The sequence below is a fragment of the Rissa tridactyla genome, chromosome 5 (genome assembly GCF_028500815.1).
Source record: "Rissa tridactyla isolate bRisTri1 chromosome 5, bRisTri1.patW.cur.20221130, whole genome shotgun sequence".
In the NCBI taxonomy this organism is placed as follows: Eukaryota; Metazoa; Chordata; class Aves; order Charadriiformes; family Laridae; genus Rissa; species Rissa tridactyla.
In genome coordinates this window covers 74396879-74415322 of record NC_071470.1, presented here as the reverse complement: position 1 = coordinate 74415322, position 18444 = coordinate 74396879, and the positions used below count along the sequence as shown (strand labels likewise).

The 18444-nt window shown below is 38.6% G+C and overlaps 1 protein-coding gene across 1 annotated transcript in view; it reads left to right on the top strand.

The window, feature by feature from the left end:
- Positions 1-1703: 1703 nt before the first annotated feature.
- IQCM (IQ motif containing M) overlaps positions 1704-18444 on the top strand; it is an 83836-nt gene continuing 67095 nt past the window's right edge. Inside the window, 4 exon segments of the mRNA XM_054204311.1 lie at positions 1704-1802; positions 3392-3532; positions 3535-3694; positions 9404-9494. Coding sequence (XP_054060286.1) covers positions 1704-1802; positions 3392-3532; positions 3535-3694; positions 9404-9494 — 491 coding nt within the window.

Here is an 18444-nt window from a genome sequence, read left to right as displayed (position 1 = left end):
CAGCTTTGCTATCCCCAGACTGTGTAACTCTCCAGATCATCTATATTGCCCATCATACCCTTTCAATCCTTTTACTGTCTCCTTCCTTCTTGCTAAATTACATTGTTTCTATTCCTTGTGGCCAAGAAGGCCAATGGCATCCTGGGGTGCATCAAGAAGAGTGTGGCCAGCAGGTCGAGGGAGGTCATCCTCCCTCTCTACTCTGCCTTGGTGAGGCCGCACCTGGAGTACTGTGTCCAGTTCTGGGCTCCCCGTTCAAGAAGGACAGGGAACTGCTGGAGAGGGTGCAGCAAAGGGCTACCAAGATGATTGGGGGACTGGAACACCTTTCTTACGAAGAAAGGCTGAGGGATTTGGGTCTCTTCAGTCTGGAAAAAAGACGGCTGAGGGGGGACCTTATCAACACTTACAAATACTTAAAGGGTGGGTGTCAGGAGGATGGGGCCAGGCTCTTTTCAGTGGTGCCCAGTGACAGAACAAGAGGTTACGGTCACAAACTTGAGCATAGGAAGTTCCACCTAAACATGAGGAGGAACTTCTTTACCTTGAGGGTGGCAGAGCCCTGGCACAGGCTGCCCAGAGATGTGGTGGCGTCTCCATCTCTGGAGACATTCAAAACTTGCCTGGATGCGTTCCTGTGTAACCTGCTCTAAGGTGACCCTGCTCTGGCAGGGGGGTTGGACTAGGTGATCTCCAGAGGTCCCTTCCAACCCTATGATTCTATGATTATCTTTGAGTTTCTTCCACAGCTTTAGTTTTGTCCTATGTACCTTTACCTCTCCTACATCATCAGCACTCACTGAGCCTCTGTAATGAAAACAAATTTGATGAGTGCTATATTTGTGCCTTTCCTGTGCCTGAGAAGATCATATCCTTCTTGAGACAAGCTATATAGGAAACTGCTCCCTTTTGCGCATCCCTTCTAAAGCTGGTGTCAAATTAAATGTCTCATGAAAATAATTAATTCATAATGTTCAGGGAAAAGGCAGTTGAGGATAGCTGTATTTTCTTCCTTTTTCCTCTCATTTAATGTTGCTTGTCGTTGATTGTAAGTGCTTTGAATTTGTGATTGCATCTGTACGCAAGTTTGGAAAGTGACTAGCCCAGGATGCAGGTAATAGTTTTTTAAAAAGATTCTCTTGACTTGTGAAGAACAAACCCCATCATCATTGTAAAATATTTAAAATATTACTACTTGCTGTCTTTAGCACATACAGCCAAATAACTTTTGGCTGCCTTCTCCAAACAGTGCATTGTTATGGTGATTTTTATTAAAATACTTGAAAATCACATGATTCTCTTGATTTAGAATCCAAACAGGCATCATTAAGCCAACAAGCTCTTAAAGTGTAAATATTACCCAGCACCTCTAAATTACCAAGGTTGGTGTTACAGAGGGTTGGTGGGGGAGGAAGTGACAAACTTCAAGGAGCCTACAGCAAATTCAGATTAAGGATAAACCTCTTGAGTAAGGTCTCAGATGATACAACTTGTCATAGAACTGGTTAGAAGTTACCTCCCCTGCTTACGTTACCTTCTGTCACTCATGACTATTGAATAATTAACATACATTCAGATGGAGAGGGGCAGTCCAGGCATAGTTTGAGCACATTAGCCTACTGTATTTGTGCCATGGAAAAATGTGGTCAACTTGCTTGTAGCAGCTTGGAGAAGCGTGTGCCACCATACACAGAAGCACAAAAATGGCTTTTGTTGGGTTGCAGCACAGGCCAGCAGCTGCCAAAGGAAAGGAACCAGGAGCTCGCTGTGGGACCACCAGCAGGTCCCATCCTTCCACCCCAGTGAGAGGAGGGGACAGCCCAGGGCTGCCATCACCAGGCAGGGACACAGGGATGGGTTGCACCCAGGGCTTGGCCAGGAAGCCATGCTGTGAGGGTGTCCTTCCCCAGGATTGTGCTTGGGGTACTTGTTTGTGAGGTGGTGTGGCCATGGCAGGAGCATATATGTTATCTGCTGGATTGACAGGGGCCAAGGGAGTTGTTGCAGGGCTATCTCAGAAAGTACAGTGGGGAGAACTTAACATGGATGGATGGGATGTTGGGCCCGTTTTGTCAAGGACACTTTATTTTTAGGGGAGTGAGAGAAAAGGGACCATTTTGCTGTCATTTGATTGGAAAGCAGGAACTTGCGTGCGTAACCGAAGCTAGAAAATCAACACTGAATGCACTGATACACATTACCCATTTCTTTTTGATTCTGTTTTACAAAACCTCCCTCCCTTTGTTTTTTTTCTGCTCAGCTGCTACCCTTCTCAAGTCTGGTCTGCACTGTCTGTTCCAGCACATACTGGTTCTCTCTACAGCCCCTTCCTACTGTTCCAATAGGAACTGGCTTAGTTATAAAAGACCTCTTAGGATATTTTCACCTACTGATAAGAGTAGTTCAGGCCTTGTGAATCCTTGTGAATGCACCTCTCTTTTGTGGTGTCACAACCTATGGCAAAAACAGGCTCAGAATTTAGATGGAAGGACTCTCTAAAATACTGTGTAATTACTACAGTAATTCACCTCTGCTGAACTACCTATAGATATATGTGGAAAGAGATCGTCAACTAAAGTTTTCTTCATTACAGCTCTAGTAATTTTACCTACATGAGCATTATAAAATGCACCAATGTAGGGATCCTTGTTAGAACAGGGACCTACACTGTATGTTCTCTAGATAAAACAGGGATCTCTGTTCTTTGTATCTGTGAGCTACCAACCATGCTGTGGGTGTGATAGAATACTAAATTGCAGTAACATATTTAAAATATAATTACAAGTATTTGAATACATTTATCCATGGCATAATGGGGCAGCTGTATTATTAGGCTGTCCTTAGGAAATTGAATTACTCTAATAAATGGAAATGACTGTTATTTAAATGGAAGACTATTTGCATAAAATAGGCCAATGCTAAGTGACCAGCTGTTAAATAGGTGTAAAATCTGATCTCAGAGTTCTGGGTCAAGGATGGATGGGTTCTTGCCAAAGATTTTCATGTTTGGGCACTTAGCCTACATATAAAAGTTTTGCAGTCAGAAGAAACTTGTGGTGTTTCTGATCTAAAAGATCTGAAAAACACATCTCAATTTATTCATTTTCCTCTTTCGTACTTTTTTATTTAAGAAAAAGCTAATGATTGTCATTCAACAAAATCAACGATTTATCTTAAATGAAAATAAAGAATAAAAAGTCAGATAATGCAGCTTCATTTCATAAGGGAAATGAAGGGAAAAGCCACTGCTGGACTTGTGGCATTTCTGAGGTAACCAAATATTTATTTTACTGTTTTCTTATTTGAGGCCAGGGGCTTGGAGGTAATTCAATGCAAAATAAATAATTAAAAACTATCATCAGCTTAACATATATATTCACTATATCAACAGAAATGCAATGGGTCCGTATCTTCCCAGCAAGTTTCTGTACCTTATTGCAGTTGGGGCTCAACTCAGACTCCTGTGAGTGCTCCTTCTCTTTTGGAAAATAATGCCAACTCTTATGACACCAAAGCTTTTGGAAAGGTAAACTAGAAAGGAATTTTTCGCAAGATTTTTGGTTAGAAAAAAGGTTGTACAGGTTACCTGAAAGACCACTTTCTGTAATGTTCAGCCCTACATTCCCTGAGAAGGCTGTCCAAAGTTATAAGACTTACATCTACCTATTGCCATAGTACGCTCTGGAGCAAGAAGGTGAGTTTTCCTTTCATGTGTAGTTTTTTAAACAGGAGGAAATTCAGCACTTCACTGTCTGCCCACTGCTGCCTTTTTTGTCATGAGGCCACGTTTGGTACTTTGCCATGTCCATTAATAGATTTATGCAGCTGATGAGCTACATTATAATTTTCTTGGTCTGTAAGCATAATGTAGCTTGGTTTATGAATAACAAACACTAGCAAAACTGCACAGTGAAAAAAATCTTGAACAGAGCGCAATCTTGGAAAGGTTTATTTTGTTTGTTTGTTTCCTGTTTTTCACAAGTAACAACTTCTGCCGAGAGCAGGTAATTTGTATATAAAATATTAATTTGTTAAAAGTTCCGGTTTCTATCCAAACAGTATCTTTTCAGCCAACATTTTTTTGTATTGAATATGACCCTTTTTTTTTTTTTTCTCACAATGACTCTCTGAGTCACTCTGATGTGGAAGAAAACGAAGGAAGATGTTATGTGAATCATGTGACTGTTCTGTGGCATTCATGTGATGCCATGTGGTTGGTCCTGGTTTGGACTCAATTTATTTATTCCATGATGTGGAAGGGAACTTCACTTTTTGTGAAGTTAAAGAATTTTTTTCACTGAAGACCCTGAACTCTGTGTGTCAGAAGGCAACTTACTCTCTACACATCTCTGTGTTGATTTTGCTTTGAGGATTGGAATTTAATACTCTCTTAAACGTAAATGTCCTGGCTTTGTGTGTTCCCCTGCTATCTGCTACAAAAGAAAACTACTGTAATAATAGACATCACAGAAATACTTCCAGTGTTTTTAGACCTGGCCAGCTGATATTTTTAACAACTTTCGCTAGTTCTACCTGAGGTAAAAAAAAACTCATAAAGGGTTACATAGGGCTGCTGGATGCATACCTCTGAAAGGAAATATCTGTGACTCTGATTTTTCCTTTTCTGAAAAGCAAATTCTCCCAAGTAACAAGTGATGGGTCAAGAAGAAATGGCCTCAAATTGTGACAGGGTGTGGGGATGGGGTGCATTAGATCGGATATTAGGAAAATTTTTTTCACCCAAAGGGTTATCATGCATTGGAACAGGCTGCCCAGGGAAGCGGTTGAGTTGCCACCCCTGGAGGTATCTAAAAGATGTGTAGATGTGGTGCTTGGGGACATGGTTTAGTGGTGGAATTGGCAGTGCTAGGTAAACAGTTGGACTTTATGATCTCAGAGGTCCTTTCCAACCTAAACAAGTCTATGATTCTAAATGTTCAAGCCCTACAATATTGAGAAAACTGCATTTTCGGGGAAATGCCTTCAAGCTTTACTCCTCTGGCCTTGTTAAATATTTATTTAGAGATAAAGGAATGAAACCACTAAATATTGGAAGATACAAGCCAAATCCAGTTTCCTGTTGTCTTTAACCTGTAGACTTTTATTTGTATTCTGTACAGGTGGCCCAAGTCCCACAGCACTATGAAATTTGGCAAGTTCTGACAGGGGAAAAAAAAAGATCTTTGCAATTTAATAAGAATGTTGAGAAAGTCTATCTGGCAATTCTGAAACCCCAAAGATCCACTTTTACATTTAGATTTGTTACTTTTTTTTTTTTTTCCATCAAAAAAGAGCGTACCTATCTTTGGTGGATTGCACTTCATTTTGAATACTCTGAATCAAATCAGCTTCTCCACAAGTATCCATCCATATATTTAGATAGGTAACTAAAACTAACTGTATTTATCTAAATTTAGATATCTAAATATCTAGAGTCAAACCACAGCAAATGGGAATAAGTAGAGGAGACTGATGCTGTGATATGTAGGTGTAAGTGACTACACTGCAAAAGGTGACACGGAAGTTGCACTGGTTCATTTCATTAGCTAAGTTTGGGCCCAGCAAGGAGATGTTGACTGATACCTGCTATCTTATTGAAGTATGCGCAGTTAAGTAGTTCTCTTCGGGCACAAGAGAAAATGAGAGTGTTTCTGGAGAGAAAGTGTCTAGGGCAAAGTTGTTTCTACAAAGAGAATCCATAAACAACATAGAAAAGTGAAGAAAAGGCTCTCTGAACAACAACAAAAAAGGGGAAAAAAATTCTGAAATTTCTATTATGATAAACTCACACTTTTCTTCCAGTTTTGATACCTCATTCCTTGAGTTAATAATGCAGAGATAGCTTAAATTATCGCTTTTTCTGTGTGTCTTTATCCTTGTACTGGTAAAAGTGCAAAATTGACAATACTAGCTCTTCTCTGCCTCAGTTAAAATGCCAGTTCTCTAGGAGATAATGAGCCAAGATGGCTCTCAGAGATTTTACTTACTCCCCTAAAGAAAGCTTTCTGAAACCTTGAATTATACTTGCCAAAGTGAGCAGAGTTATTGGGTTGCATCTGTTTTAATATTTTCTTAATTTGGGAGCCCTTTCTTCTGGAACAGAAGGGTAAGATAGCTACAGAAAGGACAGCATACTAAAGTGAACTCTGAAAATGTTCAGGGACTTCTAAAAAAAATAAGACCTCCTGACTGTGTTCACTCACCTAGCTGAATATTTCAGTAGATTCAATGCAATTATTAATCAGAGCAGGACTGGCATAAAATGTGTGAGTAGTCCCACTCCTTTGCTATGTTTATAAAACTGCCCAAATTCCATTAAATAGGCATTTCTCTCAAACAATCAGTTTCATAACTTCCTGTAACCTTCAGCACTAACCTTTTTTAGATACTTGTGAAATTTGATCTCCTGAGCCTTCCATGATATCATCAAAAATGTGTAATGCATTAACATCGTATTTGTTTAATCACATAAATTGATTTATGCATTTTAGCCTTTGGTAACGACAGTCTTTCAGAGTACTTGCCTTCCCATTAAGTTTTTCTGAAGACACTGCTGTTTTTTTTTTCTAAATGTGAGTGGCAAAGAAAAGTGTCCCGGGCATGTAATTTTAGTAGTGTCTTCTTCCCTTATGACTCATTACTGCTGAAATCAACACAACTTGGGATGTGCTCAGGAACTTCAGTACCTCTTTAATGTTTTCAAATAGTAACATCTGTGCATGTTTATGACTTCATGCTCTGCCTTAGCGTTAGTCTTGGCCAATGTTTCGGGCTGTTAAATGGTTGTACTTTTAAAGAGTAAGGTCCCTGCACATTGCAAGAAGTAGGAGAATTACCATTATCGAATATTTCCTTGAGCAGAACAGCATCAATGCTGCAGAAACAGACCTACTTTTGTCAGAACCGCATAAGTTTGTTTAGAACTTGCCGTGTACATTCAAAGGTAACTGAGACACGTTCCCCCCCTGCCCCAAGTCATGACCAAACACGTCCTTTCTCTTTCGACCTTCATTTAGAGGCAATAATGCTTCTGGATTCGAACACCTCTGGATCTTCTTGCAGGCCCATTTATTTCAGCTTGCTATCTACCACGATGGATGGCTGAGGGGAGAAGAGGCACAGAGGGGGAGAGGAGACAGAGGAGAAGAAAAGGCTGGCTTAAAGATAGAGAGAGAGAAGATGAGAGAGCAGATCTCGGGGAACAGTTGTGACCTAAATCACCCCTCCTTTAGGAAATGCCTGAAAAGGAATCTAGCAGTGCAAGCCTGCAACCATTCTTGCTTGTACTTACGCAAATGTGTATTTGTATAGAGGTTATGTAAGAGAAAAATCTTAAAAGAACAATTACACAGACGCTTGATGGAACTTTTGTGACCACCTGACGATCTATCTTGTGTATTAATATCAGAATGGCTGATCTTTGAACAAATAATACAATGTGCAAATTGTCGAAAATGAACCTGCAGTCTGACAGGAGTCCTGGTTTTGCTACTCCGGACAAAGGGCAATTGTACTAGATCGATTTCTGGAATGCCTTCAGGATAATTATCTGTGTCTGACTGTACTCCATCACTATCTTGCCCTACATCCTTATATAATGTATTCAAAGTTTTGTGGCATCTAGATATAGCAAATAAATGAGCTATCTTTCAAAGCTCAAAGTGCTAATAAAACTGAGAAGTATGAAATGAAAGTGCCAAAATGTGAGAGATGTTGCAAATTTGCATGCAAAGAGGAAAGACAATATCAGATGGAAAAACCATGGGATTAATGCTAATATTAAGTCTTCTCATATAAGATGTGTACCTGGCATTCGGAACAGTAGCGTACGGCATGCTGGGGGAGTTACAGTTGTCCTGTAAAGCTTTTCCGTGCACTTGATGATACATAAAGAACTCTTGAAAGGTTTATGCCAAAGAGAGAATTTTTCTGCTTGGTTTCTACATTTGAAGTTCGTATTCTCCAAGGGAGATTCTCTCTGTTGATTGAGGAGCTAATGACAAGTTAATAATCATAAGAACAAAGGGACTGAAAGTTGTACAACTCAGAGGAGAATGGGTTTAGGGTCATTCTGTTTAAAACAGAGTTTGGAAAAACGCATAAATGTATTGAACATAAAACTGAGGAAATATCCAAAATAGAGAAGACCAAAAATAACGCAGCCTGCCTAGCTCCTTCTGTGGAGTATGTGAATTTATTTATGGCACTGAAACAAAAAACTTTTACCTGTGTTAAATCAACCTGTATGCATTTTAAATGCAAAAGAGGGATGATCTGTGATTTCAAAGCGATATAGTATAAAGTACAATATAAATCAGGGGGAACTTTATATTCCTAAGCAGGCACAAATCAAGACATCAGCACTGCTACTCTGGGTTTGACACTCTATCTACTAGAGATACATGCTTTTGTGGTATTTTTTTTCCTGTCTGATACTTGAGTGTGGTAAAACTATATGGGCATATTGCCAGGTTAATGGGAATGAGCTGTTTCTGGGTGAAAGTTGCATGTGCTACATTGCATCTGCTGCAGCGAGGTGAGAGAGTTCACAGGATGAGTTAGAATTGACAGATTTCTGAATCACCCTATATTCTTTACTTTCAAATGACAGTTCACACTTGTATTCTGCTTTGTTCTACTGAAATTAAGTGACTTCATTTGTTTTCTTCCCAGTGTTTTCTTTCTTTCTGAAAAGTATGAGCATTTGCAAGAGAGAGACTTAAATAATGAGTGTGTTGAACTGTGTTGAACTGGCCTGGTGGGGCCTGGGGGGATGAGCGTCTTCAGTTCTACCTTGCCCATAGTGTACCGTTGTATGATTACATGGGTACTAAAAGAAACATAAAGCTTCCAAATTCATCTTTGTGTGTGAACACAGTACAAAATGTAAAACATTTTAAAAAAATTAGAATATGTGAATTTAGGGAAGTAAATGTAAAATAAATACAGAGGGGATATTTTTATTGTTTAAGGAAAGCTTCTGTAGAAAGCACAGGGAAAGAAACAGTATTTATAATGTTTGAAGGCTATTGAATGCTTTTACTATCTTTGGTACTTTTGAAACAATTGCTGTGTGTGAACATTCCTCATAAGATCTTTTCTAAAGCAATTTTTAATGCTTAAAAGTGGTTTAGTTTTCTCCGTGCCTGTGAATATAAAACAGAGCTATGTGGAGTGTGTGGTCCACTTGCATAAGGGTTTGGAGTCCAAAATTAATTGCAGAGTGACATTGGAGAAGTTGTCTGTTTGCAGTATGTGCATATGTTTGTAGTTTTCCTGAGAAATTTCTCATACTCTTCTAGAAAAACATGATGACTTGGTGTCTCTCTTGAGCTGGCTGTGTGTATACGTGTAGAAATAAATATATTTTAAATCTTTGTTATATCACTTGTCTTTTTCATAGAGAGAATAAGTATGATTGGGTTGTTGTCCAGGATTGACACTGTGAGTAGAGCTTTGGAGGATGAGAAAAAGGAGAACTTCTCATCTCTCAGGTAAGACCTGTGATAATTGACTTGACTATTAATTGTTTTTCCTCTCAAAGCCAAGTAAGAAGTTGACTCAGCCTTTTTACTGGTTATATGTTATATTTACTGTTAATTGCTTACTGAAAATCCTTTGAGAAATTATGAAGTTCTACAAAATCTAGGAATAAAACGTTCTGTTTGATGGCTTGTTTACATTTATTTTTGTGGAGTTCAGCATTGCCTCTTCAATGTATAGAGTATTCCCAAGATCTCACTGAAAAATGCAGGATGAGCTATCTTTCCAATGACATACTTTTAAAGACTTTAGTTCTTATAGTAAGAAGAACTAAACCTTCCTCCCTATATGTGTAATCTCACTAGTCTAAACAACTTTTTAATTGATTTTAGTGGTCAAACTCATATTTACATCCTGTGATCCCTGGTCAGTCCCTATACCTAAACTAAAACAGTACTGAAATGTAAATTTTAAAAAAGAAACAAAACAAAACACAAAAACCTCAAAATGCACTTACATAATTTTTAGAGTACCTACTCTGACTTTTAAAATCATCAGTTATGCAATAACCTACCATATCTACAAAAAGAACAAGATCTTTGGTTGCCTTGACCTACACAAGGTAGTGATCATTTATAGCAGCTGAAGATCTGACCCAGTTCTGCTACCAAAAATCAGCTTTTACCTTTGTTCTGTTCCAATCAGTGAGGCATAAACATTCTGTGGCACATTTCTCCCTTGTAGTAGCACCATCTCTTGTACCTCTTGTAAATCTGCATAGACTTGGGCTGCACAGCTGTGAACTGTTTTGGTAAGTATTTACTCACGTCTGCAGCCCATGTGCTCTGATGAGACTATGTGTATGTATGGCCACCCACCAACATGAGTAATGGAGCACACTCTAACCCATTATGGATATTTATTTGCAATCTTGGCTGGTATTTTGTGAATTGAATCTTCCCAAAAGTTGCTTTATGCTTTCGATAATGTTAAAGATTTCTCAAACATCCTTATTATCATTTCAAACAGCTTTCTAATAATGCCTCAAAACTGTTGACAATAACTGCCCTTTGTAATCTGAGTTCTAGCACTTTACGGAACATTCTTAGTGGAACATTTTCAATTTCAATTTGAGATTAAAAAATTGGTAGGAGAATATGGAGATCTAAGTGTGTAGTTTTAGAGATTTACCATTTTATCTGTTTGGCAGGGTAATTATATTTCCTTTGCATGAGCACGATGATATAGCTGCTCACAGAAAATGATTTAGCTGCATGAGTGAACTTTGGCTGGTTCTTTCCATGTATCCTCCACATTTCTTTTGATAAAATTGGGAACCTTATGACCACTGTTGCACAGCAGGTGTGGAAAAAAGTGCTCATGTTTTAAAAGCACTTTGTGTTACTGTTGACTGTGGCAATTCTTGACAGCCTTATTTCCAAGCCAGAGCTGAAACTGGGCTGTGCGTATCCCATGGAGGCTCCTGTGGCTCTTAGTTATTTCACAAAAGTTCTAGAAATGGCCATGGGAGCAAACTTGTTCCCTGGGATGAGTGTGTTTTAAGCGTCCAGCATTATGCAAAATTAACCATAGTTAAGCAGCTAGGCTAAAACACATTAAACTTATTTATGTCTCATGAACAGTGAGTAGTTTTCAGTAATTGATTTTTCAAATAGATTATACTTTTTTATTTCTGAAAATCGTCCACCATGACAGCTACATCCCACATTGCTTTAATGGTAAATAAATGAAACAGCTGGAATTGACGGAATTACCCCACAGGGCAGCCCATGAACAGATGAGCATGACTATGAAGAAGCAAAAGCCAGACCAGCCTGCTCCCACCCATCCAAAAGAGAATGAAGCTTCTCAGAAGTCATTCTCCTTGTCTCACTGGCACCTATTAATCACATAGCAGCTACCACACATCTCTAGGGAATGCCACTTGCCCAGTCTTCTCTACCAGTATGGAAAAATTTGTGTTTTGCAGTGCTACCATAGAAAATATTTGTTAGCTTTCATTCTTTGACTTCCATACCCACAATACCAACATGAGTGGCAGCTAATTACAGTCACAATGATAGAAAGTCATTCTGTGAAGAACTAGAATGAAGCCATCAATTTATTTCCTATTATCACAAAGCAGTTTTTAGATTGTAATGACTTTAAGCACATCTAATAAGAGCAGCTAATTTAGAAAGTAAAGACTCTAGCATTAAAAAGTCCCCAACTCAAAAGCTAGTGTTTATTCAAATGGTTAATTTTGATTTTTAAGTGTTTAAAAACATATTTCGAAGTGATATTTTACACAGTATGAGACTCTAGCTTACAATGTAAGCTTGTAGAGATACAGAAAAGATAAAATTTCTGTTTGTTTTTATTTTTTTAATGCAGATCCTTGGATTTACCCTGTGCTTCTCCTGGCTTTCAGATCACACACAAAGGTAAAGAGGAGTAAATTCTGTTCTGATACAGAGAGTAGATATAATCTGATTAATATATACTGAGTATTAGAGAAGAAAAGTTACCTTGAGTTTTTGGAGGGGGACGTAGTTTTAAAATATTCCTCATATTGAGTGTATTCTTTCTAACGTTCTGCAAAACTTCAAAGGGTTTACAGTGTTGATGGTAGACAAATTCAGATTTTTGGTTTTAAACTTCCAGACTTTTTTGTAAATCCATGTATCTCAGGAAAAAGACTCCACATTTATCTCCTAATCCCCTCCTACTGAATAGGCTTTGCTAGCTTATTTGAAACCTTTATGCTCTGTCCTTCAAACCCAAAATGAAAGGTGTCTGTTTTCCTGTGAGCTATTATGCATATTTCTTTGCATACATGAGCACATACCAAGAACTTGGCTGACTGACAAACGGTACTGCTGTCAAGTCCTGTTGTGCCGCCTCCTGCCTTGAGCAGTTCTAGCATACACCAAACCCCTTCCGAACCTCACTTGGATACTTGGGCACCTAATCACTGTCAGTCCAAACAGCAATCAAGTGGCCTGGCCACAGTCTGTCCCCCAGGGATTTAGATACTGGTTTGAAAGCTTGGCTGATGATTTTCACATCAGCCAGGTTTCCCCATCAGGCACTTGGGCGTAGCTCTGGTCTGTGTTCTTGAGACCCAACACCTGTTTCTATCTGCTCCAGCTTTGCTTCTTGATCCTGACTCCTGGATATGTATCCCTCTGTCCTGCCTTCTGTCCCAGCTTGTTCCTGCTGCCAAACAGACACCCTGATTCTGCTTCAGCCTTCTTTGTTTGAAACCCCCATCATGCAGGATGGATCTTGTAACCCTCAGCTGAGTCTTCCCTTTGCCAGCATTGACTGACTTGAGCTTGTGTTAGCTTTTCACTGGCCTAAGCTGGTGTAGCGTAAGGGCCAGCTGAGAGCCTGAACTCCCATTCCTCCGTGGAAACTCGCTAAAAATAATGTGACTAAAAAGAGGTCTGCAGTAAAAGCTCCTGATGCAAAATTGGAGACTTAATGCTTTTGAGACCTAAGGAACTTACTTACTTCCATCTCTTTCAGTCAAAGGGCTCGGAGAAATAGATGAAAAGATCTGACTCTTGTGAAAACAAGAAACCTGACCTGAGTTTTCCTTGAGAAACAGAAACAATAACAATAACAAAAATGTGTTTGCCATAAATGCTTCTTAGGGCTTTTACAGACTTAACTGGGTTCTGAATCATGATAGTAACTAAGCATTTTCTTAATCCACTGCACTTAAAAGTCCCCAGGTAGGCTGTTGCTAGCAGCAAAATGATCTGTCTGCTCTGATCTTCCCTTTTTCTCTGCACTCTACAGTCTTGGTATAAGGAAATGTAAGACGATGAAAAGCCAATGGATTGTGAAACAATCAGGTATTCAAAATGAGTTAACATCCGTTCTGTCTTCCAATGCCTTCTGTTTAGCTCTTTTACACATTTCAAAATCTAAATTTTCATGCAGGCAGACAAAAAAGAACTGATTTAAGCTACTATCAATAGGATACTGCTGTCTCAATGGACGGGAATGTTTAGACTATATCCACAATATGGTTTTGCAAATATTGCTTAAAAAGGCAAAGAAAGGCTCTGAAAGCCTTTATTTGATTGTTCTTTAGGATTAAATTGGAGCATGACAACTTGCCTTAAACTGACTGAGTGGCAGCCTATAGTTGTCCACCCCCAGATCACATCAGGCAGGGAGCTAGCTCTCAATTACAGTTTGTGCTTTGGTCCTCCATTCATTACAAGGAGGAAGCAATCTGTTACAGTCTTACTTTTCCTTCCTAGTTGGTTCAGATCTGCTGGCCCACAAGGCTGGATATCTTGCTCTCACCACTCATGCTGTGCACATCGCTCCATGAACCCTCCGTGGAGTCACTGAGAGAGTTGTGATGCTATTCAATGGAACAGAAAAATGTGAGACAATCTTGCAAAAAATTGTAACTGTCATTTTAAAGGACCTGGTTGTTTTTACTTTGTGATTGTCTCCTATTTGGGACTATTAGTTGGAACCATGTACTTCTCTGAGCTGATACATGTGAGCAAGCCCTAGATGTGTGCAAATTTCCCTATGTGAATGCTGGCAAATTAGGTTGCAGTGCTGGGGTCATGAATGAAAAGAGGGAGGAACATAATTTGTCAGCATACTTTAAAACAAAATAATGGATTTTTTTATAGGTACTGCCTGTACATTTGTACTATAAGCAGAGAAAGTTGAAGCTGAGCATCAGCTCAGCTATGAGGTGATGTTTGTTACATATCTTGATAAAAAAGCCTCGTAAGTGTATCCTCGCAATATCTGCAAAAATGTTGATTCGAATTAAGTTTTTTAAAAATCTGCTATTTAATGCTTTTAAAGCTTTTAAGTCCCTGTGTTTGTAAAAATATGATTATTTTTAAAAATATACTAAAAGAACACAATCTGCAGTTTCTCCTTTTTGAGGTAAAAGTGATTTTTTCCTTGGGCTTACTGGTTTTTATCATTAGGAGCTAGGAACTGAGAAATAGTGGTGAAAATGGCTAGGATTATGCAAGAAAAATATGTTGCCTAATAATTTATTGAATTACTAGTGCCAATATTCCTTAAACTGTATTCAAGCAACTGTCAAAATAGCTGAATACCTAAATCTTCGGTAAAAACCAGTAAATTATTTGATTAAAAATGTCAGAATTAATTCTGAAATGTTTTTAGCAAATTACATTAGTCCAGCTGTCTTGTAAAGTAAGAGGACCGGAGCTTTTCCCATATCTCCTGGGAACAAAACATGACTAATTCTGTAAATGGTTGTACAGATTTAGTTGCATTCCTTTGAGTCTAAACAGCATATTAAATTATGAATAGTGTCATTGCTTTTGTAGGAGAGGCTTGATACACTGTTAAAAAAGTTCAATAATTCATTCACTTAAAAATATGAGGCAAGAGCTTTAAGGCTATAGGCAAACATCAATTCTTGTACGTTAACATCAGTGTTTGTGTGTATACCACTAGGCATACGCAAAAATACGTATGAACTCCTAAGATCTGCTAATCCACTTTGCTTACAGTTACAGCAAAGTGGATACAGCTACTTCATTGATAGTGCAGAATGGATATCATCTGCTTATTTGTTAATGAGAAACAATTAGCAACTTGTCTTTTTTAAAACATTAAGAATAATTATCACTAAGTTCTGTGAGCTTATTAACATAGCTCCTTACAGTATTTCCGTGACCTTCTTAAGGTTTGTACTACCATCTTGCATGATGGAGAGGCAACACATATTTTTGTCAGTGTGTCTTGCTGGCGGTCTTTGTCCAGGACCCTGCAGAGGCATTCCACAAGAGCAGAAGGGTTCAAGGGAGGAGACACTGAGGGAAGAGGAGTAGAAGTGCTTCTTTTGCTGTCTTCTACCCGCCTTTGTTGAATAAAGTTCATATGAGTAATAGGATGTGGAGGAACTAGATGATTTTAACTTAGTGTAAATGGTGGAGTAGCCCCGATTCTTTTCTTCTGGTAGTCCACTGTGACCTCCAAGAACCTAACGGGCTTTTCATTCTTCCTGTTCTCAGCAATTGTGAAATCTTTTGAACAGAACTTTGAGACAGTTTTTTTTTCTCTTTATTTGCTGCTGTAAGTTATGCCTCATATAAAAGCAATAGAATGCAGAATATTTCCTCTTTCAATGAGCTAGATAGCTAAAGATGTGAGTTAAATCAAGGGTCTAGCATATCTCTATCAGCCAAAATCAATCCAGCCAAAGGAGCTGATGACAAATATGTGAGAAATCAAACATATTTGATGATAAGGAAATAATGCCAGAAACCTTGCATTGACTTGGTTCATCCTTATTCATGAACAGAGATGAGTCACGATCAGGCACTGGCTTGAACTTAGTTCAGCTTTTTCATTCTGTTGCCCACCTCTATTTCTGTCCTATGGAATACTGATTTTCTAGCATAATACAAGGAGGCAAGTTGGAATTCAGTTTTTGTCTACTAGGCTGTTTTGGTGGTGGGTTGGGTTTTTTTTGTTTGTTTTGTTTAAAGCTGCATATGCTCAGCAAAGAAAACTTCAGCTTCAATAGCTGAAGTTCCTGTAAGTAGCTGAAAACAGCATCATAATGGAAAAGCATTGACCAATTTTGATGGGAAGGGCTTGTAAGAACACTCATGTTACCCATTCATGCAAAAGCGTGGTTGAAAAAAGGCTCACTGAACGTGTTAGCAGCACTCTCAATGTTGTATGAGGCGCTCCAAATAAGCCATCTGATTTATACTTCGAAAAAATAATGCTATGATTGAAACATTGCAAGACCACCCATCTTTTATCATTGTACTTACTCAATAAGGTAATACTGTTCTCTCCAGAATGGCTCATCCTGGCCAACAAAGCCTGATTCAGATTCTTCACCTTTCTTTTAATGTGCTGAAATAGTGTGCTTTTTCCATGTCACTCTTAGTGTATATATTTTCATATTTAGACTATGACAGATCTGGTCCTGGAAAGAAAAAAGAATCCCAGAAGCCCTATATCTATAAATATTTGCCAAATCTATGTTTTCTACAGATAGGTCCTATGTGAAAAAATATATTAATATTAGCACTTCTGAATGCCCTGATGAAAATTAACTGTTACAATGAAAGTCAGTTTTCCTTCCCTGACTTAAAAGATGATGGTAATAAGAAATCTGTTTTCTGAATGTTTTCAATAGAGGCCAGAAACCAAAAGGCCAAGTGTTGGATAGTACTGCTTTAACTATGATGCCTGAACAGTTTTGAAAAATGTGATCTTTCAGAGCTGAAGGACTGCCAAAACCTGGAGATCTTAGTACGTTGCTCGGGCTCACTACTAAATAGGGGTTGTAGAATCACACTCTCTCTTGAGTTCACTCAGCGTGCAAACATCTGCACCCCCTTTATACTCTATAAAGGGACATTGGCTAGTTGCTGAGTTTCAGCAGAAACATAAGGTTAGCTCTAATTCCCTTTTGTGTCACCACTTTAGGTGATCTGTAGTCAGTCACACCTGGGTAGAATGGAAAAAAATCAAGGCTGGGGTTCAATTTGAGTCCTCAATATAAATGGGTTTTTAAGAAACAATCAAATTACTCCTGTCTGCCTCAGGCACGTTTAACTAATTTTTTCATATTGTGTAAGAGAAATGGCCAATTTTTCTGTCAAAAATATAAAAATAGTGTCAGATGGAGAGATGTTGTCCTTTTTAGATTTCAGTGTTACTGGTTTTCAATTACGTGCTCCTAAAATGGTGGGGCTATTGGTAATTAACATTATACCAAGTATAATTCCAAACCATCTAGCACAATTTGTGGGGCTTATGTTTTATGATGGCTCACTTCCATCTTACAACAGGAAACTCTGGAACAGATTATTTTTCTTGCTTGATTCGTCACAGCTCGTGGTCATGCATCTATCAGAAGAAAACATACTTGTTTAATAACATGAAGATACACAACTTATGGGGCTTCTTCATGGTAAAGCATGTGAAATGTTTCATTTCATAAAGGACAGTGTTAGCTGGAAATAAGTTTTTCAGGAAAGAGAGAAGAAAGAGCTATAGCACTACAAATGAACGGTGCATTTTCAAATACAGCTTGAATCATAAAATAAAAAAGGTGAGGAGATTTCACCTTCTAAGACAGGAAAACAATTTGACCTTTATGAAAGATATTCACACGACGTATTGCTCAGCCCCTTTGATGCTTCACTGATAAAATCAAAAGCTGTTTAGTGCGAATTAGAGTTAGCTTGATTTTGAAGCAATTGAAAAAGCGAGAACAGTTTGCAGCAGTGATAAAACAGACTTTTGCTCTCCCAACCAAGGCCATAGTTGCTTGAACTAGTCTTTATTCTTTCCTCTGTTTCTTCTGACCCGGTATTATTTCTTCTTCGTCTTGTATTTTTGCATTACAGCGTACCAGAAAAGCCTCGCTGAATGGAACAGGGTTTGTTTGGGACTCCAGCTTTGTATGTACTTCTAAAGGGATTTGTAGGCAATCTTTATGAGTGCTGCTATATTTTTAGTAGTCCTCTCACTTGCCTATTAAATACAGGGCTGAACAATAGTAATTACTGCACAAATACCAAGGTCCCAAAGTAGTACCGTTCACTTAAATGAAGAGCTGCTGTGAAAGCACATTTGAAAAATAACCCATGGTGACGAGATGGGGAAGAAGGGAAAGAAACTGCAGTTCAAAGGGCTTTTTCTAAGGGAGCATAATTCATTCATGTGTATACAAGATTCTTTCCCCCGTTGTTTGCATTTTCACTACAATAAAATAGGCCCATGGAAGTGCCTTGTGGGCAGAAAGTGAGTTCTTTAATGGAAAGGTTTATATGACTGAAGTAAAGAAAGGCCGTGAAATAGGGTGTCACTGGGAGGCTGGAAATGAGCTGGATCAGCTAGGAAAGGATCAGCTATACAAGGGGTTGAAGGGAGAAGATTAACTGTGGGATCAGACTTAGAGAGTTGCAG